Source organism: Colius striatus, chromosome 4 (assembly GCF_028858725.1).
Source record: "Colius striatus isolate bColStr4 chromosome 4, bColStr4.1.hap1, whole genome shotgun sequence".
Classification (NCBI taxonomy): domain Eukaryota; kingdom Metazoa; phylum Chordata; class Aves; order Coliiformes; family Coliidae; genus Colius; species Colius striatus.
In genome coordinates this window covers 21,426,816-21,452,441 of record NC_084762.1, presented here as the reverse complement: position 1 = coordinate 21,452,441, position 25,626 = coordinate 21,426,816, and the positions used below count along the sequence as shown (strand labels likewise).

Sequence of the window (25,626 nt, the reverse complement as noted above, 5' to 3'; positions counted from 1 at the left end):
TTTGCTTCTATGTACATCACTACAGGGGAATGATGCGGGTGAGAGCAGAACTAGACTCAATTAGTTAAACAGAAGCTGCATGTACACACCTAGGAGAGGAATCCGATCCTCTGGGGTGAGTGGGAGGAAGGTGAAATGCTCACTCCGTCTCCACCTAAAACTCCATTTTGATTGCAGCTATTCCTTGTCTTTCTCGGGAGTGAAAGCCAAAGTCGTTCCAAATCTCAGTTCCTTTAAAATGTGCAGGAGAGTGAAGTGACCACGGAAATGCAGAGAATCCCTTTAAAAAAATTATTTAAGGAACAAACTGCTCATGCTAAACTTGTGTGCAGATGTTGCTCTTGAGGAAAGTTTTCCTGTAATGACATTTGGATCTTGTTCTACTGCTGCTATTTATTACTGTTCATTTTATGACATCAGTTGTTACCTTAAAATGCTGATGAGCCAAACATATTAACTGAGAAGGTACTAACCAGTGATTGAACTCTCATTTGCTAAGAGATAATCTGCCACTTTTGTTTCAAGCAGGTCCTGTTTCTAGTGAAGATTTTCCAGACTCCTTGATGCCTGTCAGCTCTAGCAAGGCACGTGACTTTCACAGGGAGCTTGAAGAGGAAGAGATTCCTTCATATATCGAACAGTTTGAGAGAGATGTTCAGGATGACATAATTCTGCTTGGCAGCTTTTCACTGGAACAGGTCAGAGTTAAGAACTGTAAGACAATTTTATCACTTGCTTCATAACACGATGCTGGCTTGTTAACCTTGTACACCCCAATTCTGTTTCACTGCCCAGCAATACATACATCGAAAGGGGAAAAGACAACCCATTTCCTTGGCTTGCTTTATGTGACTGGCGCTTTGCTAAGCTAACAGCAGAACCTTTTCCTTTGTCTGCATTTCACTGTGAATAAAAACTGATCGCCTTCATTGCGTCTTTCCTAAATAGAGGAGTGTGTCTGACTACTTCATAGTAAGTATTGCAATTGAGTTTCAATCAAGAGCCTAATCTTAGGACATCTCTCTCTGCCAAATTTAACAGAGGCTTATTCATCTACCAATGAGCAAGTTCAGATTGGAACTCAGGAAGGATTTATGTAGCAATATTTGTCATACGGAGAATAAGATTGTTCCTAAATCATAAATCTGTCGTGTTTTTAGGATGGCAAAGCTTCCTGTGGTTTTATGCTTGTCCTTTCAGAGTGTTAAGAGACAAGATTGGGTTTGTGTTGACAAAACCACAAATTTTCGAGGCTGAAGTGGTACTTGTGGGCACCTAACTACCATTTGTCCCTTTGAAAAATCTCATACCATGACTAGGGGACAGGAAAGAAGATTCATTGATGAATTTATCATTTTTAATTAGCAACATGAGAACAGCACACTGGCTCTGATGGGCTTTAAATAGGTTGTCCAGTGACTGATGGTGATCTAAGCTTTCTTTTATTTTTAGAGGAAGTTTTTAGAATTTTTTCACTGCAGGATTAAACCTCATAATTGTCTTCTGCATGTTGGCGAGGGACACAATTCCTTTCCTTGCTGCTTTCCTTTAAATCCTTTTGTAGCTGTATTTCATTCCTATGTATGCATCATACACAGAAGGTGGTTTTGGTAAAATTGTTCAGAGAACATTAAATGGGAGGGAAACATGAGGGAAAAGGACTCAGATGGTACTAAGAGCATCATTGGCCTCAAGAGAATAATGGAGTAGGAACCTGGAAACAGGTGAAAAGAGAATGCTACACCTTTCCAGAAGATTTTATGTGTTGAAAGTTCAGACTTTAACTAAATTTAGGCTATTTCAGTGTCCTCAAACCTTCATGAGTCTCAGTGACATCTGAAGGAACACGATAGACTTGTCAATCTTCTATTTATCCTCTCTCTAAACATGGTCACCAGGAGACTGATCATCCTAGTTAAACCTTTTCTTGAGCTCTTCAGCAAAGCTTTTCCTAGACAGGAGCAAATTATCTGGGCATCCCAAAACAACATTCTGTTTTTTAACTGAGATACATATGTAAATACATATGTAATACAATATAATACCGCTTTTCTTCCCTATTTTCTTTAAAAAAAAAAAAATCCTCATTTAATATAGTTGGTTGAGATGTTCTACTATGAGCTTACAGATAAGGATTCAATATTTTATATCGCACAGAAGAGGTCTTGAATGACTGTGTTTTCTGTCCATTCTTCCCACACATCTTCAACTTCCTATACCCTATTTTATCTGTTCAATCATATTGACATGGTATCAACTGTCACATATGCATCCTGCAAGGTGGAGGGATGCAAAGAGGATCACTGTAAAATTATACTGTCTTCTAGGTCAGTAATGTATATGTTCATCCTTGTAAGCAAATAGAAATGGTGAATTTAGTCTCTGCATAGAAAATGAAAAGTGACACTGGAAATAGACGCTACAAACATTCATCTCTCATGCCATATTAGTATTCAAAGACATTATAATATGAGCATACTTTTAAAATTAACTTTTGTTATTCTTTAATGCACCATCTTTACTCTGATGTGTGGATATACCCCTGCAGCATTGCAGTATTGATGCTCTTCCGCAGCTGCTACAAGTTGAATGTTAGATTGCTACCACAGCCTTCCGAATCTGTCACTGTCATCTTTGGGATGCTTCCAGCTTTTGTGCTTGAATGTATGTTTATTGGTTTGATAAAATCTTTAATTTGCCACATGGCATTTGCTTCTTATTCAGAAAAAAAAAAATCCTTCTTCCTTTCCTTCTGTAAGTTTAGTGAGTAGCAGATGTACTTTAGCCATCATAATTTATGATTAGTTAATTTAATCTGCCATAATGACATAAAGTGAGCCTGAAACAAGCTTCTATCAATTTTGCCGTTAGAGGTAACATAATATTTTCAAATGTCTACCAAACTGAATAATTAATCCTCGGACTGAGTGAAGGAGCCTAATAGACATCTCTCTCACATTCCTTTGCTTCGGTAAAATTAAAACAAAACATGGAGGCCCAAGAGTTAAAGACAGCAAGTGAGAGCTTACAGTATGTCAGACTGTTTTAAAGGGAAGGTCCAGAAACACACTTAAGCTGCAGCTCTTTCTTTTAAGGCTGCATCTGATTTGCACTAGAGGTTTGCTGGCAGCATTGGCAAGAAGAGGACAGCTCTTTATCAACTATCAATCCCTTAGTTCACTGCTTTTCTTCTCTGCTTTGTAGCTTTACAGTAAATGAGTGATTTTTGTTTAAACAGCAGCTCAATGCATGAGATCATCATGATTAAAGAGTTTTGGAAGAACAGATGCACTTTCCAAAATATTAATTAAAACCAAAAAAGCATAGATTTATGCAACAGTTTTGGTCTGGAACTTTAAGCTGCGTTGTTACTTACTTCATGTTCTGTTTTGTAAACACAAAAGCTGACGTTTGAAGTTGGCAAAAAATACATAAGGAAAGATCTGATAGATTCTTCTAAAAAGAGCATTAAGCATATGTCAGTGTACTACTAACAAACACGTTAAAGAATATTAAATTCAGAAAGGAATACTGTTTCCTGTGGTCTACCATGTAGGCCTGCAGATTTCAAAAGTCCCAATGATATTTCCTTTTAATGAGGAAAAAACAAACTTTCTTGAGAGAAAATCATAACTTTGTGACTGCGTTATGGTACAAGCTGAGCAGGTACAACCAAGGCGGACTATGTAAAATACCATTGAAAACAATGTGTCTCGAGACAACACAGGGACACTTATGGGCAAAACTTAATCTTACAGAGCAGAGAAATATGAGAGAAAACCTGACATAATGCTGGCTTAATGTTTGATTGAAGGCAAGAAGCTCTCAAAACATGAGAGACTGAAACAAACACTTGCAATTGGGGTCAGATTGCAACTGATGGGCCTTTAGAGCAGAAAAATACCAGCTGTTTCCATTCTGTTTCTGAATGGAGACAGTAAAAGTGACTACTTGGTTTTATGCAAAATCTCTCAGAAAAAACCCCCCACAAAACTAATGGGGGAATCAGAAGGATCGTTTCTTCCACAGAAGTCAAGAACATCTTTCCTGCTTGACTATTGTCTTCCTGCACCTTTGTCTGTATTCTTAACTTAAGATAATTTCTTAACAATGTCCATCTCTCTACAGGATTCAACTGCTACATTTAGCCCTTTGTGCTGGGTATAACACCTTTCAGGACTTGATCATTACAACTATATAATCTGTTTTGATCTATGACCTCAATGTGAATTACTCAAGAGCCTCTAAAAGTAAAGTGCAAGTTTTGCTCTTCAGTACCAGCAGCTGAGTTATAGTAGTAAGAAATGAGCTATTTGTTGCAGGTAGATAGTAATAAAATGTTGCCTTTCATCAAGAGATTTACCTTTTGGTTAAACAAAGGTTAATGCCTCTGGGCATTAGAACTAATATTCTTACAGGGTCAATATCATCACTGCTCTGACTCCTTGCCAAGTCACAGTAAGATCAATTTATATGATGATGGAGTGATCAGTTTTCCTTTGGCTGATGGTGGATAATACATGGGTAAAATGTGGTGTTCTGTACAGACAATGACAAATCTACTCTCCAATCAGCAATTTAATCAATGGGATCAGGTCTCAGTTATATAAAACACTGGTGCACATTTGCTTGCATGTTCTACCCCACTGGATAATACTGCCTTTTCTATCCTGATGGTACCTACAGACCTCCCCTCAGCAAAGCCTGTGAAGCACTGTATTGTCCTTTGTGATAACTCTTGGTGAATATAATACTTGTGTGAATATGTGCACCTAAGAGCAATGCAAAATCAAAGGTAGCTTTTCCTCAGCTGAAACCTGGCTACTTCTTTTTGACATTTACCAAGATTTTAAATTACTGTCATATTCAAATGACTATTTTATTTTTATTTACTGAGAATTTCAGATCAAGAATACAAAAGCTGGTGATGTTTCATTTACACCATGTTGTTTACCATGTGACTTCATTTTAGATAGACTACCTGCATGCTACACTCATTATTTGAGTGTCAAAGCATGTCTACAGTCTGTTAGTATAATGGTTTCCGTTTCATTTATGTGATATAGTAGGAATTATGGGTATCTCCATTTTACAGAGGAAGAACTAGAACACAGACAGACTGAAATCTACACCTGTCAGAAGTGCTCAGCACCTAATTTCCTTTTGAAATCTGTCATTAGGTCAAGCTAATTGAATTAAATATAGTCCTTCCAGTTAGAACGATCTTAGACTGGTGAAAAAGCACTTTGTTGAAATCTGTGTTTGAGGCAAAAAACCCTCAAGTTAAACTTCCCAAAGCATGGGATATTGGATATAAGTCCGTTGGACTTATGGTGTCCTGTTTAATAAGTGTCCATGACCCTCAGATATGTGTCAGCACTCCTCAGACTCAAAGCCTGACCAAGATACCAGGATGTGTAGCTAGGGGACTACTCTACTCCACAGGATAGCACTTGATATTTCTAAATATCTTCATTCTATGAGACTTGCTCCTGCCGTCTCAGTGGGAATCCTGTGAAGGCTATGAATTTCTAAGATTCCACCCCAGTAACTTCTGGACACTCAGATACACATCTTTTTGTTTTTAGAAGCAGAGGGGTTGTGGAAGGGAGAGTGTGGAAATGAATACCAGCATAAGAAGAACTGTGGAAAAGATGTTTTATATGTTTATAAAGGGACTGTCACTGTGCTGTCATAATACCTGTAATACTGCTATAGCTGCTCTTTTTAATTTTAATTCTCTTGATTTCTTTGTTCATGAGTTGTGTGGATATTTGTTAAGGAAGTATTTAGATGGAAGTAAAGGAAAATCTTTCAGATTTCTTATGTTTTCTGCTATAAAAGGAGTTCAGTTAGTTTTTACTGTGTTTTTTACTCTTTAAGATCAGAGAGGCAATTAAACAACTAAGTACTTCTCGATATTCTATTGAGCTGGAACAATGAATCCTACAGCTACTGTAAATGATGATACTGCATTTGCTGCTGCTTAAGATAATCTGACTGGTCAGCTCTCTGCCTCATTATCCTAATATAAACTCCAGTAAGGAAGTCTATTTCTATGGCTCAATAAACAGAGGCAATTGGAAAGATTCTTCAAAGAGAATTAGTGATTGCCAAGTCCTGTTGAAGTTTAAGTGACTTCATCAAGTACTGACTATCTGTTAAAATAAGAACTCAGGAGGGAATTGTAAGGAGTATTACTGATGTACAAAGATATAAACCTGCAAAAATAAGTGCAGTGAAACCAAATTTTTAGTTGCTCATGTATTCTCCAAAATACATATTTTTTTCCCCACAGGGAGGTTTTATTTGTATTTTAAATACATTTGGAATTGAACCAGTCACATGTGTAGCTAAGTCTACTGTTGGTTAACTTTTATGATAAGAAACTCCTCAGCAGCGTTAATAGATTACAGAGATTTTATGAGCTATAGATAAATTAATTGCTCTAAATGTTGTAACTTTTCTGCTTCTGCAGTCTTACAGTAGAGCAGAATTTGTTGAGTGGAACCTATGCTGGAAGGTTCTTTTGAGCTCTACTTCATAGAATAGATGAATTGTGGTGAAGAAGGATTGAACCTCTGGACATTGTTATCTCAACGTCCTGCTCAATGCAGGGTGAATTTGGAGGTATATCGAGCTTTCCATGTGTAATCTGAGTTTTTAAAGGCTTTGTAGGTGTTCACACCATTTTGTTAGTGTGAAACATAACCAATTTGTCTGTAAGTTGAGAGATGTAGAAATGCTGGGAAAGACAGTCCAGTTGCATTACATTCATGCTTGCTTAGTACAAAGATAAGAAATTATCACTGTTGCTCAATCTGCTGACAATCTATTAAGGCAGTTGGTGTAGACTCTTAGACACGATGCAGGACTAGATGGTTATAATGAGAACAGTAACTGTATATGTTCACTCAAAGCATTCAAATCAGAGCCGGAGGTTTTACATCTCAGCTGAAAATGTGAAGTAATTTCCACCTATAACTTTCAGCAGAGAGACTGGAGCAGGATGTGGGCTTGTGGGAGGGAGGTCTGTTTTCTATAGAGAAAAATCATTAGATCTGACAACTTGTCATTTCCACGGTTGTATTTAAGACAATCATGTAGTAAACTGTACTTAAAATATTGTTTCCCTCTCTGTAATTTTCATATACTAATTGTTTAATTATAAAGTATTCAAGTGCATGTTTGCATGCTTGAAACAAGATGCTGTGAAAGCCAGTACAAATGAATGTTATTGGATAAAGTTAATGCCTGTGTTTTGAGATTACCATTATGGAGACAAATTTGTGAGACAATGCTTTATTGACAGTAAGAAGAAAAAAAGAATGGGTACTCAGAAAGTTGGGATAGACTGTAACCTCAGACCTAAACATTTTTTTGAGGTTGTAACAAGCAGATTAGTTATTATGACTCAGTTTTCCCTGTCTGCCAAAGAAACCTAAAATTAGATACCCGTTTTAGGGAAGAGTAACAGGATTAAAAGAGTGAAGTTTCACAAGGGACTTTGAAAAGTGTATAGAAATAATAAAATCATTCTGTACTGAAATTAACAAACATTTTAAATTGAGGAAAAATGGAGAAAAACCACAAAAAAGGTATTTCTGATTGGTATTTCCTTTCAGTTTCTCTTCAGTTGTTAATGCTGTGATTTGCTGTTGGTACCCAGAAAGCAGGAAAGATTGTAAAATCCTGAATTTCATTAAATAGCTTATAAGCATTTTATTCTTTTTCATTTTTGATGTAAACTATTCATTTTAGATCCATAGACTGGCATAATTCATTTGTTTTCAACTAGCATTGCTCATGCCCTGTGAGTTTATACTGAAGGGATTGCCTTCCTTAAAAAAAAGTGGTTAATGTCTTCCATTATATCTTACTATTTAGGCTAAAATCACCTGAAGCTTCTTACTAGCTGATGATTTCTAGGGTAACCTGGAGACATCTAACTTTGACAGGCTAACTCATTTTTGCTTGAAGTCTCTTTATCAGTGGCAATTGCCCTTTCAGTGTTATATATTTTCAGTACTTGGCTATGATTGTCAGACACTCTAATAAATGGCCTTGCATACACTTACAACGCTGCAGATTTTGATGAGGACATCAAAGTTTTATGACCTTGAAAACTACATCTTCTCAACTGTGAAATAAGAAGTGTCTGAAGAAGTATCTGATGGTTCTGAAGAAACTACAAGTGAGCTCTCTATGAACAGCAAGACAGAAATGAGAAGAGTGAGTCCTCTGGTTTTAGGTTGGTGAGGCAAAATATTTTGCAGAAGCTGAGTAGCTTTGCAACAGACATCCCTCCAGAGTTTCCTTCATGCATCTTAGGTAATGTTCTTTTAATTTGTTAGTACTATCATCATGATCAAAATCTGGATGCTTTGGGGAAGTTCAGGTCCTCGTTTATCACACCTATTTTACAGCTGGATCTAGTTTCCTTAACTGTTCAAAATTAGTGTCTCTAATGCATACATGTTATAAAAGCGACCACCTGAATAGCAGGATACTGCATTCCCAAGGTTGACTGGTAGCTCAGTCTTCACTACATGGTTATAGATAATGTAATGCTTTGCAAAATTATCAAAATGATCAGCCTATAATGTTGTCACTAAATGTATCTGTATTATTAAGTGTAATAAAACCTAAAGTAAATCTCACTTTGTCTTCCACACTATCAATTTTGAAAAGGAGTATGAGAGGGTTTTTTTTCCCCTAGCTGTTAACACTATCTCAGTTATCTTTTTGTTTTATGATCATGAGCAGTTAATTAGTTTAATTTTCTATTTGGAGGGAAAGTCACATGGGAGATATTTGCTTTGTTGTTTTTCTCTTTCCATTTTAAAAACATCTCTGAGAGCTTGTGGCATATTTTTGAGAGTGTACTGTGATTAATACTACTATATGCCAAAGATTTTGACACAACTTTACCTGCTGGTTTGTGACCATCTCTGAGACAATGCCACCGAAATTCTGACAGGCAACAGGCAGTGCAATTTTCAGAGCAGCCCTTATCCAGCTACTAGTCTTTGCTTTCAATGAAGGACACTCATCCCACTTACTTCTCAATACCTCACTTCCCTGTGATCTCCCTGTAGTTAACGTGGAGAGGATAAACCTCCTAGAATCTCACTTTGACTGAAAGAGATGTTAACTTTTGTTGCAGTTTCTTTTTCATCTCATATGATTCTGTATTTTTTTGCTTGTTTTGTGATATACAGTGCACTAGGTATTGAAAGTAAAGATGTTGAAAGTTAGGAGTAAATTTCCATGTGGTAGCCAGACTATAAAGGAGAAAGACTACATGGCACCAGTAGACTAGACATGAGTTTTGTTTCTATTCCTGCTGACACTTTGCTTAGTGAGCTCATTGCAAGTCACTTGACACTGGCGTCTCGCTGCAAAAATGAAGTGGATAGGATTTCTATCACTGCAAAACATTTTTGGATTCAGAGATGAAAATTCTAGGTAAAACCTTTTATTTGGGCATTTGTTTAGGGCTGGAAAATAACACTAACTACACTGTGATGTACTAATGTGATTCCTCAAGGAGCAGAATGAAGGGGAAGCATCGGGATCCTCTGAGTGTGGGATCCCTGTGGTGGTGAAAGGTGGGAGACCACTGATGGTATTTCCACAGTTCCTCTGCTATGCCTCGACCTGGTGAGGAGGATTTGCAGGATGGTGGACCCCCACAGAACTTGCAGGGTCTGTGATTTCACGATGGCCAGGGCTCAACTGGCAATTTCAAATTGCAATGGGGTGACTACCTCACCAGAAGGTTGTAATACCAGTGCTAGGACTGACTGACCAAAAATGGGTAAATATTTTCCCTAAATGTTCTCTTTTTTTTTTGCTAAATGAAAGAAAATAAATTCTTTTTTGCTTCAAAGATTTGTTGAATTTTGTGAGCTTTCTCTGAAGAGGAAAGGTTGTGTTTGGGAGAGATTTTGTATATTTTTTTTTCAAATTGAAAATTATTGTAGGAACCAAGTCCTACCGATGTGAAGTAGTTGTACAGTGAAATATCCGGTCAGCACTAACTAATAGTATTGAGTCAGTTTCTTGTTTTTTGTCTGCAGTAGAAACAATATTTACCATTGTGTGTGTCTCTAGGCTGAGCTCAGACTGAAAGACTTTTGAAAAATACTGGTCTTGATCATGCGCTCTGAGATCAGTAGATGGGCCATTCATGTGATTAGACCTCAAGATATCCAATTGAATAGATGTGAGAAGGAGCACCTCACAGCTAAAGCAGCCCCTGGTATCAAGATGGGAACAGGACAAAACTGTGCTGTGATTGACTCCTGCGTTCAAACAAGGCCTCGCTTTCTCCAGTACATGCCAGGCAAGCTCTCAAGGATATCCAGTGGTTCTCAGATTTTAGTAATTTAGTTTTCCTGAAGGGGCCCTCAATGTTTATATTGACTTGAAACTAAACCACATTTCATGGCTTCTTGTTGGGAACACCCGTTATCAACAATGGGTTTTTATTTACAGTCTAGACGATGAGAGTGTCATGGTAAGGAGTAAAGGCTTAGCTATGTGTGCAGTGCTATATGCCATTGAGAAAAAGCACTTGGGTTTATTCCAGTACATCTCTGATTCAGGAGATATTGCAGCAATGATTATGCCACATTTAAAACGAAAATTATATTGGCTGCTCTGTTTTTAAAAACTTACACATTTTTTCCTCTATTAAATTGCTTCCTGGTGATGGAAATGTCTGGGATTTTTTTTTTTTCCTTCTGCATCTACTTTCCTTTAGCTTGCACACCCCTGCGGTAATTAGTGTAGGTTAAAATTTACATAACTGACTTTGGGGTTTTGCAAATAGGAAAGATGGAAATTTATTCAAGGTGGTGAATAATTCATTTTAAAGCAAGTTTCCTGTTTTTTTATTTTTTTAATCATGTGGAAGATGTATTACAGACTCAAAGAGGTTTTGTGAATAGAACCCTGAGCTTTGAATTTTTGATATATTTTATTTCTTAGTGTAGGTAAAGAAATATTAACCATGACTCATTGCACTTTTCCTGTTCAATGAGATTTGAATAAACTTAAGAAATTTATTAGGTAGATGATAGAGCTTTTTAAAAATTATCATGACACACTGTGACAAATATTTTACTAGGATCTAGAAGAAATAGTTTTAAATCATATTCCCACTGCCACTTCAGAGGCAGAGAGATGGAAAACAGTGCAGTTAATACAGAATACCCTGATTCATATTTTCTTTTGAATATTCATTATTTAATTAAGATTAGGGAGATAAACAAGGGGATTGGACGGCTATGGGAGTCTCGTAGTATAATAATTTTTTTAAAAACAAACTTCTCCTCTTCTGGCTCAGTATGAGCCTGGACTGGTAATGTCTGAATGATGTTGTAATACTATGGCTACTTGGTATTTTACATGAAGTTGAGTTTTCTATTTCATCTTATTTCTTAATCTAAGTGCACACCTCAAAAATTGCTATCCCATGCATCCCAAGAGCTGCATCCAGGAGACAAATTATGAACCAAGCCCTCTTCCCACTTTCTGAACTTTAGCCTTAACTGCCTCAGACCAAAACTTTAAATTCCTTCCCATCTGCCAACAGACTCTGGAAACAGGTGATGTTTTTTTGCTTGGTAGTTTTGTCATCAGACTTTCCCAGATACTTTGAGTTCTGTTGCTGAGCACTCTCCCAAAAGTGCCAGCTGTGGCAGTCTGGTGCCTGTGCATTGTGCAGGGGAGATGAACTTTGCTGCTACTGGGGCAGGTCCCCTGTGCTGCAAGAGCATGTTCCTGGGAAAGTCATGAGAGAAAAACCTGCCCTTTTACACTGTTTAGATGACAGTATAGGGTACACAGTAGGAAATCTTCTTGGACATCGATAGCATATTTTATATTGATCTTGGGGACACCAGTAGAAGATCCAGGCACAAGAAATGCCTTTGAATATTCATCAAGAGCTCTGAACAGTGCAGGTCAGAGAGAAAAAATTGGTTTTACTCAGCCTACAGTCTTCAGCGGGGTTATTGTTTTCAGGTTTTGGGTAGAGAGCACAATCCATAAGATGTGTATGCTAGCTTCTTGATAGAATTGTATTTCCAGCTTGTAGTGCAAGGGTAAAATAACTTTAGCCGTTCAGCTTCTTGCTGGAGAGCTGCAGAACTGTGGATAAAGAACTGTGTGTTCACGTGAGTTAGCCTCCTGTATGTTCTCACCTCCAAAAATGCCAGTCTCTCTTCCCAAATTTAAAAAGAGTTGTGGTGAGATGAAGGATCAAGATTTGGAGCAAATTTAAACTGTGGCAAGTTGTGGGCTTTCTGGTGGTCTGTGGGATTCTATGGTGGTCCTCTGTGTGTCATATCTTGTTATGTGCGTACAGACACAATTAAATATGCATATACATAGTTATGCGTATATATGACTATGTATTAGGTCTTGTAAAAATAAGGACTGTAAGGCACTACTTTCACAATTATACATTTACTGATCAAGCTTTTAAAACTAGATTAGAGTTCACTTTCCCTTGGAAATAATGAAGTAAATATGGAAAAATAGATGGAAAAAGGTTACAGAAACAATAATGGAATAAAGTAATGGTGGCTGAAATTCCTAATTGCTTCTGAAAAACTTCAACCAGAATACCTAAGCAACACTGTGGAAAAATTCACACTTACGGCTTTTGTCTTCTTTCTGTACATTTCAAAGCAAACTAAGTTTTTCCTCTCGTCTTTTTGACATGTAGGACTCAAAGCATCACAAGGAAGTCTCTCACCACAAGAAACAAAAGTTACCGGTCAGGATTCATGAACTCTTTCAAAGGTATGCCACTTAAGGGCTACTTTGTACTACTGTCTAATGCGCTTCACTTCCAAAGATCTTTCAGTGCTTTACAGATATTAATGAGTGGAACTTCTCCCAAACAAAAGACCTTAGGCCTACAAAAATTAAGCCTGTGGTTTTGAAAGAGGCCTCTGTTTTCGATACCTCCCTTTTCAGATATCCTGGGCTGTAATTTTTATGCATTACACACTTCAAAAGTGACCAAATAGCTTCTCCCAATGCCCTTCATCCCTGCCTCTGAATTACCCTTAGATAGTGAAGGAAATATGAATTAGACCAATGTTTTGTGATCAAGCTATAAGTGACCTTCAAAAAAATACATGCATGAAAATACCAGTAAAGAAAAGAAGAGAAGAATAAACAACCCTGTGGATGCAGACAAGGAAGCTATGTTCTGCTGTGACAGCTGATGAACACTCTGGTGGGCACAAAAGAGGCCTAACTTCACTGAATAAATAAATCTAATACACAGCAAAAAGAAGGAGCAGATTAAAATGGTTCAACCCAAAAAGAGATCAAATGCAGTTATTTAAATGTTTGATGTTCAGTAATGAAAACTGTTTACCTTTATAATTGTGTATTAGCAGCTAATAAAGGCAATAGATACAGTAGTTTAAAAGTAATAAAATCAACAACAAAGTGTATTTAATTTTAAATTGAATTGCAAGCAAATGAGTGTCCTAATGAATCCCTGTGTCAATGCAGCTCTAACCAAATTAAGTGAAATAATTTCCATCATGGGAAACTAAATAAGTACAAAGTTCTGAACACACCATTCTTCTCAAAGAGAGAAGTTAACCTCTCACATGTTTCAGCTTTGTAAATTAGCTGGTGCCTTTCAAGTGCTTACATTACTTCCATTTAGGACAACTGGACCCAGCTTGACTTGACTGCAGTTCAAGGATAAAACTTCAACAGAGTGGTTGACTCTGTGCTTCTTGTTCAGTCCTTAGCCCTGGAATCTTGTCCTTAGTTCTCATCAGTCCTGTCTTGGGTGAAATTCTCATGTATGTCATTGAGACTAGGGTCTACACAGACCTTCTGACTGATTCAGCTATTGTCTGGACTTTTACATGAGACAACTCTACTGGTAGAGGAATCTAGAAAACAGTTTAGCTATTGCACCAGTGGTAATTTCATTGATGTAAATGTGTGTATATATATCTGTTTCTTAAATAAAGCAATGGAAAGGTCTGAGTAGAAACTGGTTTGTAGCAATGTGATAGGAATTTAGAGACAGTAGGATCTTTTTCAGAAGAGCGAAAATTGAACCAGGTGTTACCTAGGTATCACATGTGCATGAGTCAGATGTTTAACACGATGGCAGAATCTCTGTAATTTTCCTGATAAAGAAGCATATTAATTTTACAAACATGAGGGCTTCTCATATTATCACCTGTATAAAGGAGGAAACAGGAATGAAGATACGGAAGTTGAATTTTCAAAAAGAAAATGCTGAAGGAACATTCAGAAGGGCAGCTTGGGGAAATGTTGATAGTGTTTCGTATTCTTGATTTATTTTTAAAATTTTTAATGAGCATCAAATTGTATCATTTTATTGTGTCTAAAAATGTAAGTGAATACATGGGTTAGCAATGTGTCCTCTGATTTGCCTGTATTGTAGATGCCCAGGCTAATCCTGGATTGCAACTATACTTGATGCACTGATTTCTCCTTGGCTCCATATGACTCCTCCTGACCTCTAGGGTGGCATGTGCCTGGCCTTCGGTTATAAACAGCCCATCCAGCCTCCACCTCTTGAGAGTCACTGTGTTTTTCTCAGCACTCTACTGCCTGTCCTAGTTCCACCTCCAAGTGTTGCCAGAGCTGGCACAAGTGACCAGCCCTCCCCAGCCTTTTAAAGTGGCTTATGGAAGTATATGAGAGCTCGAGTGTTTTGAAGCCAGCAAAGCATCTACAGATGTTTTTAATTAGGGCCATTTTTATTTAGATACTGGTGCCAGGTAGGAAGAGGGAGATTGCTTACGTGGCTGTTGAAAGACGGGATTACCAGACCATGACTTAGTTTTGCATTTGCTCCTGTTGTGCTCTAGGAACAAGGCTATCTCTACAGGGGACTGTGCTTTTTGTGTGTCCTGTGCACTAAGGAGGGCAGCAGGAGGTTATCCAGTTTGGGGCTGTTCTTACAATGTTTGATGGCATTCTGTGTTGCTACAGGGACATCTCTTGAAAAAAAGTAATCTTTGAGTTGATATAATTACCCAAGTTACTGTAACTACACAAGAAGTTGTCATATGAACGCCAAGAAAAGTTTAATCATTTAACTTGTGTATGTATCTGTGTGTATATATTTATATAAAAATAGAGAAATTATATAAAATAAGATCACTTAGAAAATGTATAAATTATTTATATATAAATTTGTTATACTTTTTAAAAAGCAAAGAAGATTTGTATATAATAATAATAATATCTATAACAAGATTTTTTTTCAGTGGTTTAAAGCAACACCATCCTTGGGGAGTCAACAGCTTCCAAAAACTTGTTCCAATTTATTGAAGCTGTCAATTTGTCCTCAAAGTGTTGACAGAAGCAACGGCTTCCTATTTTAATATTTTTAACCTAGAACCTGAGCCCCAGCACAAAACAGAGCTGATTATACACCAGCAATGAAACTTTAGGTTCCTTATGTCGACCTGTGGTGCAGACTGACAAATATCGGTTGTGTTGCTGGGGCTGTGACAGCATCTTTCATACGCTGCTTTTTGAAACCTAGTCATTTCTCTGCTTTAGCACACTGTTATTTCTCCTGAGTGCCCTGCAAGTCTTATGATATATTCAAGGAAAACATCAAACTGTGATACGTTTCCAACTGCAAGTTCTTTCTGCTTATGTCTTGTAGTTCATTTCTTTTCAGTTCTTCCTACTTCTTTTCATACCTACTGCAGAGTGGGAAGCCAGCCATGGAAAGCAAAGGAGAATGGATGTGAAGAGGAAATGGTAGCCAGCTTTGGCAACTTTGCAGATGTGAATACTGGATCAAATAGAGCGGCAGGACTTTGTGAGAAGGTGAGGTTCTCCGAGTGCTCTTTTCCTCGATGTGAACTGCTAAATAACTAGATCAATTACATTATATCTTCTTCTTTTTTCCCATAGTTTAAAAGGATAGAATTTAGCAGGTTTCAAAACATGCTTTCCAGCAGAAGTAACCATACCCTTAAAGAGAATGTCTAAAGCTATTAATGATGAATCATTTGGGCACGGCAAGAGTTCTTCAAAACAGTTTGTCAGCGATGGCCAAGCAAAGTCTTTCAGCGGGAGATGAGACAGTTATGCCACCATGCAAATGAGACAGGCTTGAAATATGATGAATCTTCTATCTCCTTTTCCTACTCGACTGACACTCGCTTTGAGGAAGGTTGTAAATGCAAGAGAGATTGTGGTATAATTCCTCAGACTGGCGTTTCTGCCCCCCAGTCACTATTCGATTATCTTCCAAATTGCTGTGTTTCAGAGAGATAAAGATTTTTTATGGCTTGCTGACTTGAAACAACCAGAAGAGCCAGAAAAGAGATGGCTAACCGGCCATGCATAGTAATTCCATTGGTAAATGACAAAATCTTTGTTTGTATGACATTTCCAAAATTACTACAGAAGATGAATCTAAAATACAAAATGTCACATTTGGCATGCAAAACTATCACAATATATTTCAGTATAAAATTCATAGAGGCGTTTAATTTAGAATGTGTTTAATAACGAAGTCTGCCTGCATCAGTAATCCTGCCTTGAGGTTTAAAAAGATTGTCTTATTTATTCACATAATGTTAATTTTTTTATATATGATTCAGAAACCAAAAATATTAAGGTTAAATCTTCATTGTTAATTAAGATTTTCTAATTAAGCTGAAAATAATTGTCATTCAGATTAGTTGTTAAGTATGGTTTGTGTTGAGAAACAAAAGAAGTTTAACAAATCCAACTGTTTATTTAACTGCTTAATTTAATTCCAGAAGCTTTCTATCTATATGGAAATATGCTATCTCTTCCAAAATAAATCCAAGACAGGATTAAAGAAGAAATTATTAGCTACTGTAGGCTTAAACTGTGAGACTACTAAACCTGGTAGTCAAGGTAGTCATTTGAGTCTGAAGTGTGGCATGGGTTCTTATATCACATTACATTAAAAGAACAAGATCTAGAACTAGTGTTTTCTCAAAATAATGGAAGAAATTGATTCCTTTTGGGGAAAAAAATTATCACTGCTGATTTGAAGAACCTAATAATTTGATATCGCAGCAGGAATTTTATCCATTGAACTCAACACTGGAACCAAATTGGGACTGCCTGTTATGTGCTGGACCCTGTAGTTTGCATTTGGGCAGCACTGAAGTATCCACTGGCATACTGGGATAGATCCTAGACCTTTACTAAGGCAAGGCTTGTAAGGATCATGTGGCTGTATCAGTTCCCCTCTACTAACCCGCATGCTATAAGCTGAGTGTACAAAGATGTAAAAGGAAACCACCAGAAAGGCATTTCTGACATGCAGCACAGTGCTGATTCCATACTGAACATTCTGTAACTTAGACAATATCTTGTCAACAGCAAGTAGCAGATGTTTCCTTTTGTCTGGACTTGGAATAAAGGTGCCTGTAAGGAGTTGTTATTAAACTCTACACGTGTTGTGCTTTGGTTACTATTTTTAAGAGAATCTGATTATATGATAATCAGAAGGTGAAGGGATAGTCTGCATATTACACAGCACTAATGGCTTGGGTAAGCCTAATAGTATAAAAACAAGGCCTGTCCTGTCTTTGTGCCTGCAGCCTGCTCCTCACATCATATGTCTGTCTTGCAGATCATGTCGTGTTTTTGAAGGTGTTGTTTTCCAGTTAATTCTGACTTATTATTGCAGACTAATGGCTTCTGGTGTCATACTTCAACATCTCCACCTTCCCCTCAAGGATGCCAAACATTTATTACTAGTTATTTATATATATTTTTTTTTAATCTGTCATCTCTGTGACTTTTGACCTCTCTAATTGCAGCTTCTCAGTTAGCCATAGGTAATTGCAGGTTGCATGCTGTCTGCTTTTCAGTACATATTTTCTTGAAGAAATTTGTTCTTGCTAATTGTATGGTTGAAATCAGCTCCACTCAGGTCAGTAACTCAGAGCCTTCTCTCTAGACTGACTGCTCCAAGACTCCACAGCTGATAGAAATTCACATCAAGTGCCTGAGGGGAGTCAAAGATAAGGTCCCAAAAGGCTGCTACACCCTCAAAGTTTCTGTTCTCAGCCACTTAGGTGGTGGCTTCCTGAAGTGGCCCAGACTGAAGGAGCAGCCTGAGGCCAGGACAACGCTGCCTGTTAGTCACGATGGAAACTTCTACAATACTGAAATCTACTTTGGACAAAGTATCCAGACAGTAAGCAACACTTCTTAAATATGCTGTCTTTGCTTTGAAAGTTAAAACACATCCACTCTTTCTCCTTCAGGCTTATATAGTTAATGCATTCCATCATGTTCATAATTTATTTAATAATTTAAGGTGCAATTTAGGAAGGTGCAATTTTTTTCCCCTAGGTTAACTCTCATCACTCACTCTAAAAGTGCCAAGTATACACTACATCATATAGTGTTGTCAGCTAATTTAAAATTTTACTTTTATTCTCTCTTATCTATGTAGCTTGTCAGCTATGTAATTTGATTTCTGTAAAGTAGCTTTAGAATAATAAATGAATGAGTGGGTGTATATAAACACATGAATGCCCAAATCCTTCTGTGAGTTTTTAGCTCCGTTGACCCCCATTTGCCAAAAAAGCAGCATTTGGATTATTTTGGAAGGAGCCCAAACACTTGAGGCTTTATTCTGTCTTTTGCCACTAAAGCACACATATTTTCCTGCCTAAGCATGCTGTGCGTGGCAGTATTGTTGTGTGTCAGTTGCTCAGTGTTGTAGCTAATGCCTAGTGCTGGTTGAAACACTGGTCTAGGATAAACTCTCTGGCAAATGAAAGCTTCTTTATGGTTTGAAAAACAACTCCCACATCTCAGTCTGGGTGTTTTTTTATTTGTGTATGTGTATGTAATGAGGCATGTGTACAGCGAGGAGAGTCTTTTCTGTTTTTCATTATTTATCTTGCAGTGTGACCTGAACAGTAGATTCCTTCTCCACTCCTTCTGTTGTGCAAAGTGTTGTGTAGATACACATCAGGCAGGCAGTTCCTGTCCCAAAGAGCTTTCAGATAAAGCAACATTTATATATGGCACTGATGCTTTCAGTTACTTGTGGATAGGTAATTTCAGTTATGGGTTTGTGATGTATAAAGTGCTGCTTAGTTATGTTTTCTGCTTTTTAAATATTTTGCATCTGTATTAGATAATGAATGGTGTCTGTAAATACAGCTGTTGGGATTAAAAGAATCATGTACATAGAGAGGGAAATGCTGAATATGACTGTCACATGACGTTAAAATAAATGCATGTATCTGTCAGAGATATCACTGAACTTGGATTCCCCCCTAGGCAGCATGCACCCATCCTCCTTATTGCCTCGAAGAGAAAATACTGTCTTAGGCTTCATTGAGAGAAGACAACTATGGGCAATAAGACTGAACAACTTTGGCATGCTCTGCCTCTTGCTTTCAGAGCCATGTTTCTCCTGGGTCTTTCCTGCTGCTTTTGCTTTTACCTAGGGAATATCCCCTGTCCAAAACTACTTGTCTGTGTTCTCAGCACTAAGGAAAAACTAGTTCAGATTGACTTGTCTTTTGTCCATCTGCTCCTCAATGCAAAGAAACTTCTGACAGGGATTTGTGAGGAGTATGTGCTAAGTCCACATACTTGTCTTTCTCTTAGGCTGTGCAGATACTTCAGTAACTGTTGGTAATTTTCTCATTTTTACAGAGTTTGCTCTGAAGTCCCCATTGAGTCTCATGGAGGACATTTAATTAGCATCCTCACTTTTTTTTTTTTTTGGTTTAGTGAAATAGGGTGTAGGTCTCAGGTAAGACTACTTAAAATGCAGGACCAGGAGAAATTGGATTAAATGACCTTCTGAGGATTCCCTGTTTTCATTACTGTAAAAGAAAAAGCAAAACTTAACATCATAATTTTAGAGAACTTCCCCCATTAGCTCATTTTGAAGATGTAGGTGTTGTGCCCTGAATAATTTTACCTTTCTGTTCTTTTACCTTAGTACTGGTCCATAGCCTTAAGGTATTGTATCAAAAGAAACCCCTAGGATCTGTGCTGAGGCAAATTTTAGGTTTCAGATGGTTAGCATCTACTGCCAAACTTCACATAAGTAGTCAGGTCTTAGTGGTGAGGTCCAGATGAGCATCTGGGTTTGAACACAATCTGATACACAACGGTGCTGCCCTGGGATATATTACAAGAAGGAAAATATAAGTGCTCACAAATGAAGAATAAGCTTTTGCTTTCATTGGACAGAATAATGATAAGAGTTCAGTGTAAACATGGTAAAAATGAAGACATGCATGCTTGATATTGAAGGAAAACTTGATTTTAGCTAATATATTAGAGAAATTGTTCCAGAACACTAGATCCTTCCAAAAATAATAACCCTGTCATGTCTGCAAAGTTGGTGTCAGCATGGGTTACCTGCTGTGTACAGAAAGTGCTGGTCATGTAAGTTAGATCTGCCTTGGGGCTAGTCTGACTTGCACACCCGACCTTTCAAAAATGTTTTTTGTTCATTAATCAATGTTCTTTGCTCTAGCTTTCCAGCTTCCCTTCTTTCCTCTCCTTCCTTTTTAGTTTGTCAGCCTACCTTCTCCAATAATCTCTGACTACGTATTAACAGAGGCTCCTAACAGCTCCAGTAGAATTTTATTTGACTTTCTGTAAGGCCAAAGGGTCATATGAGTCATATTTTTCCTTAAATTATGCTGGACAAAGCACATATAAATGCTTTGTATTGTGCTAAAATAGAGTTGCTTTTTGAAACCAAAAGACTCTTTACAATTTTAGGAATAGTAACTAAAAGCATGATCTGACAGGGACTTGTTTTAGACCCAGCATTTCAAGCACATTGTCACGTATTTAGTTTATGCTAGGGGACTTTAGGATTAGATGAGTTAGTGCTGTCTGGTTTAGGTGAAGAAAAATCTATTTTGAAGGTTTACCTACATTATAACACAAACAGAACATGAAGTTGAGCTGTTAGCCAAAAAATGCAGTAGGTTAGCTCTGATGGTAAAGAAGCCCAGTTCTTAAACTTTCAATATAATGTTGTACTACCTGATTTTTTTTCCCAGGCCTGCAATGAAAGTTGAATAAGGAGAGGATAAAAAAGGAGACAACATTTACTGGGCATCTACTAAGGCAGTTATACAATTAGACTGTACTGGGCTGTGCCTGTACAATTGTGACTGCATTGTTTTTAGTAGTATAATATAGGATTTTAGTAGTATAATTCCCTTAATGCTGTCTCATAGTGGCTAAGATCCTAAGAACTGAGTAGTCAGAAAACATTTTTTGTCCACAATGTGTTTAAAGAAGTGCTTTGCTACTCTGTAGGGTCCATATCCTAGTGTTAACAAGTTTGGATTACATTTTTCAGCTTGATGATGACTTCATTTTCTTCGATGGAATGAAAATTGGAGTGTGTCTAAAATGCTAAATGCTTATCTTCTTTTAAAAACAATGTTTTCAGCTAAAATTTCAATTATCAGGACCACAATATTTTCCTGTACGTCACAAGTTTATGTTACTAAGAGATAGCTAAGAACCTTTAAGCAAGATATTCCTATTTCAGATGTTTGCAATAAATTAGAAACACTTCTGGAATGTTTTTCCAAGGAAAATATTGCCTTTTAGGAGGTGAGTGTTTGGTCAGAAGGAGACGTTCAGACAGGTAATTTTCAGCTGTTGCAAAGAGCATGGTAAACCAATGAAACTGCCTGCAAGTGACATTTACAAAACATTCATTAAGCTATCCAGTCACCTGGGATTTCAGTCCAGCACTTCTGAGGAGAAACAGGGACAATTGTGTCAGTGTTGGGCTCCCCAAGCTTTTTAACCCCAGTCCTGCTGCCCCCATTTGGCAATAGTCCTTATTCTGTGTCAGCCTTAAAAAAATGTCACTTCAGCAGGAAAAAAGTGAGCTCCAGAAGTATGTGAGCACTGGTGCTATGTGTTTTCCCCAATGTACTTGGAACTCAGGACAATACTAAATCGGTTAATATGCATATAAAGCCATTGTTGCTGACAGAACTGTTCACAGATCTGTAGATTTTTAAAGAGTATATCAACTGGTTAATATTTATGTACCAGTGTAGCAAGGTACTAGCAATTTCATGAGTAGCTGGGTACCATTTTGTTTTACTTGAGGGAAATTCAATATGAATAAAACAGCAACTTTTCAAACATGACATTTAATCCACGCATGTAAATCATACCAGCAGATCTATTATTCATTATTAAAAGGGCACCATATTTTTATTACACTGAAAATGAAACACAAATGCTGTGAAAAATTTAGTGCCTTTTCCTGAAGTTTCAGGACACTTATCATGCAGTCATCTAGCAGGTGCTGACACTCATTTTAAAATATAGCTACAAAATTAATAAATTTGAACTCTGTTGCTTGGGAAAAGAGGATGTTCTGTTTCACTGGATGAGGTGGTTTTTTTTTTTTTAATTTATTTAAGGCTTCTTAAATACTTAAGATGGCAAAGTACTTTGGTAGTGTTCCTATTTGGAGTTAGATATATAACGAATAAAGTTCATATCTTTGTTATTAGTCATTTCCAGCATTTTCTTCCCTGAAGTGCATTTTGAAAACTACATATATCAGAAACTGATTAACATGACCTAAGGTGTTAATTCTTAAAATATGATGAAACAAACAGTTTCAAGGACCTTATTTTCTGTGTGTCAGCAGCTGTCTAAGGACTGTGATGCTTTTGGTAATTACAAAACAAGGTATCATTAGGAAAAGTAGAGCACAAACTTTTTTTTCTCTCCCCCTCCCTCTATTCTTGAGAAAATCACTGTCACAAATGAAGAACATTTACCTCTAGGACACTTTATAGGACATAACGTAAGAATTTGATACGCTATGAAAAAAGATAGGAAGTAATAATGCTTGGCAATGCCAGAGGACTTTCAAAATGAGAGCCACTTAAATTTTCCCTGAATGCAATTATTTGTAGTTGGGATGATAAGGTGCTACGTGAACCTTTTGGTAAATGCAAGAACTAAGCTTAGACAGATGCTTGCTTTTACTTATTTGAAGACTGCCGTTTTGATTTTATCTTTTTCACATGGCAGGAACACCTGCTTATTACTGCTTCTATTTTGTTTATCTGAGTCTATTTGAGGTTCTGGTCTTTGATTGCTGTTTGCTAAATATATTTTTGTAACAGCTCCCAAAATGTATGTTTTCAGAGCAATTCTGTTGTGTCTGTGTCACGCTTCTGTGCCTCTGTGCCTTCCAGGGGACAGATCTCTGCAGCATGCTGTGAACAGCCCCTGGAATGGGAGCAGCTTACACCATGTGACCAAGGGCAGTACTCTACTCAAGCTGCCTGCTAGCCCTTCTATAATACTTTTCTCCCTAAATGGCCATGAGTCTTTCTCCTTGCTAAGATGGAGAAAGGATCCAACAGAAAGTGTCATGGGGAGTTCCTTTGGCCCAGTTCTCTGCTATGCATGGATCCTGTTCCATCCATGAGCTGCAGACAGCCAGGTGGTTTCTCTGAAGATCTTTTTTTGCCTATAGATAGACTTTCTCAACGTGGCAGTCTCTGTTTCCAGCACTGTGTGAAGATTTGAAGGGGTTCATTGAGTCTGGTGTGCTGACATTACAAGGCCGTTTCGTATAAGAATCTCTTGCATCTACCTTATTTAGCATTATGCAATTGATTTACATATGTGAAAGGTTATTACTTATCCCAGGTTTTGTTTTTGTTCATTAATTGGAACTACTTTTCACGTGTTGTCTAGTCATTGTGCTCTGCTGGAGGAGCTCTTGGAAACATCCGCTCAACTGTACTGTGTGTGCTTCTTCAGCTTAGAGCAGCATATACTGCCCAAAGGCCTCAGAAATGTGACCCCCCATTATAGTGCATATCTAACTAGGGTAAGGTATGTGGTCTGCCTTGGAAAATCTAGCAGACATATGTTAAAAATCAGGAGCACCTAGGGACAGAGTTTTTTTTTGATCACTCCATGGCCTATTCCATACCTAATGGGAAATTATATCTGTAAAAGAGCTTGACGTGAGTCATAGGATACAATAATTGTACAAAAGTTGTATATTATCTAGGTCAGATCAGCAGGAAGGCAGAATGCATCAACCCCTGCCTGTATCCTTAACCAAAGTAAACTCCAAATAACAGAGGACACCAATTACAAAATAAATACTTGTCCCAACAAAAAATACTGTGAGTAGAAAACCAGAGTAATGCCATGACTTACCAGAGTTGAAAGTCTAGAACTAAGAAAAGGAGCTTAAGCTATGTTTTAGTCTGTATCTGCAAGTTGTGGGAGTCAACAAACCACCTTCAGAAGACACTTTTTTAAAACAAAATATCTGGTCTTGATGCATTTCACATTTTAAATAGCTATCTGTGAAATCAGGATGAGCAGGTTAGTTGCAAAGCTGAATGTCAGAAATGGGAGGAGTGCTTTATGCCACAAAAGAACAAAAAGTGATCCCATTTAAACATATAGTTTTAATGAAGAATTCTCATCGGGTGTCAATTTTCCAGTTTCTTTGCTGAAAGGATGACAGCTGAGGTCCTGGATAGAGAGCAGAGCCTCACCAGATTTGGACCATCCAGGAAATACTTCAGGATTGTAACTTTTCATTGACACAGCTTCCCTGTTGAAGAGAGCTTTGCTGCATCCCCAGCTGAAGTGGAACTTATGAAGGAATGATGTGCTACATGAGCCATCATGGGGACTTCAGCATTGGCAGAGACCCGCCACAGAGCAGCTGGTGGAACATAAAGGCGAGGAAAGCTGCTTGGTCCCAGAGCTGCCCCAGAGCTGGGGCAGGCAGAGCAGCACTGCTGTGTGACTCAGCCCTGCATGTCGAATGAGCCGCGTCTTCATGAGACTCCTTGGCTCCAAGTGATTTCAGAGCAAAGTACATGGCCTCTTGACACAAAAGAAATACGCTCTGCTGTTTTGTGTCAGTGGCCTGTGTTATCCTGAGAAACTCATGCTCTAACTATGCTGGAATCAACCTCAGGAATAAATGAGATGGGAGTGGCAGAAGGAGGAACTGGAGTTTCTGCCTTCACCTTACCAAAACAACTTTTCCCCTCACAAGATAAGGTCAGAATCCGCCTAGGCCAGTGGTATATCACCAGAAACACTTCAGGAGCCTAGAGCTGGCTGTACCATACATTACTACTCCCTGCTGGTCAAAGAACAGAAAAGAATTAGCAGCAGATGTGCCAGGACAATTAGCAACAGATGCAGAGGCTAAAGCTCACAGAATGCAAACATTATTCCCCTGTATTTGGGAACATAAAAGGCCAGATTCTGTTCTTCTGGTGTAAGGCCTGTGATGCTGCTGGAGGTAACTACACCCTGAGTTATTTCTCCTAGAGGAAAGGGAGATAGCAGTGAACAGTCATTGCTCTGGTAAAACGAGAGAGAGTTAGAGGTGTTTCCATCAGGACACTCTCTGAGGCTCTGGGAAGGTGTTGGGGTGCTTTGGTACAGTGTGTCGGGAGAAATCCTACTCGCCACTGCAGGACTAAGAGCAGTGAATAAATTGGCTGCTAACAGACACTGCTGCTCTGCATGCTGTGCATGTGGCTCTTCTGTGATCCAGAGCTCGTG

General features: G+C 37.9%; 1 protein-coding gene across 1 annotated transcript in view; it reads left to right on the top strand.

The window, feature by feature from the left end:
• LOC104551953 (uncharacterized) overlaps positions 1 to 25,626 on the top strand; it is a gene marked incomplete at its 5' end in the record, with an annotated part of 163,690 nt that overhangs the window by 20,088 nt on the left and 117,976 nt on the right. The window contains 3 exons of the mRNA XM_061994922.1: positions 529 to 714; positions 15,716 to 15,867; positions 17,990 to 18,229. Of these exons, the coding sequence (XP_061850906.1) occupies positions 529 to 714; positions 15,716 to 15,867; positions 17,990 to 18,229 (578 nt within the window). The remainder of the gene's footprint in view (positions 1 to 528; positions 715 to 15,715; positions 15,868 to 17,989; positions 18,230 to 25,626) is intronic.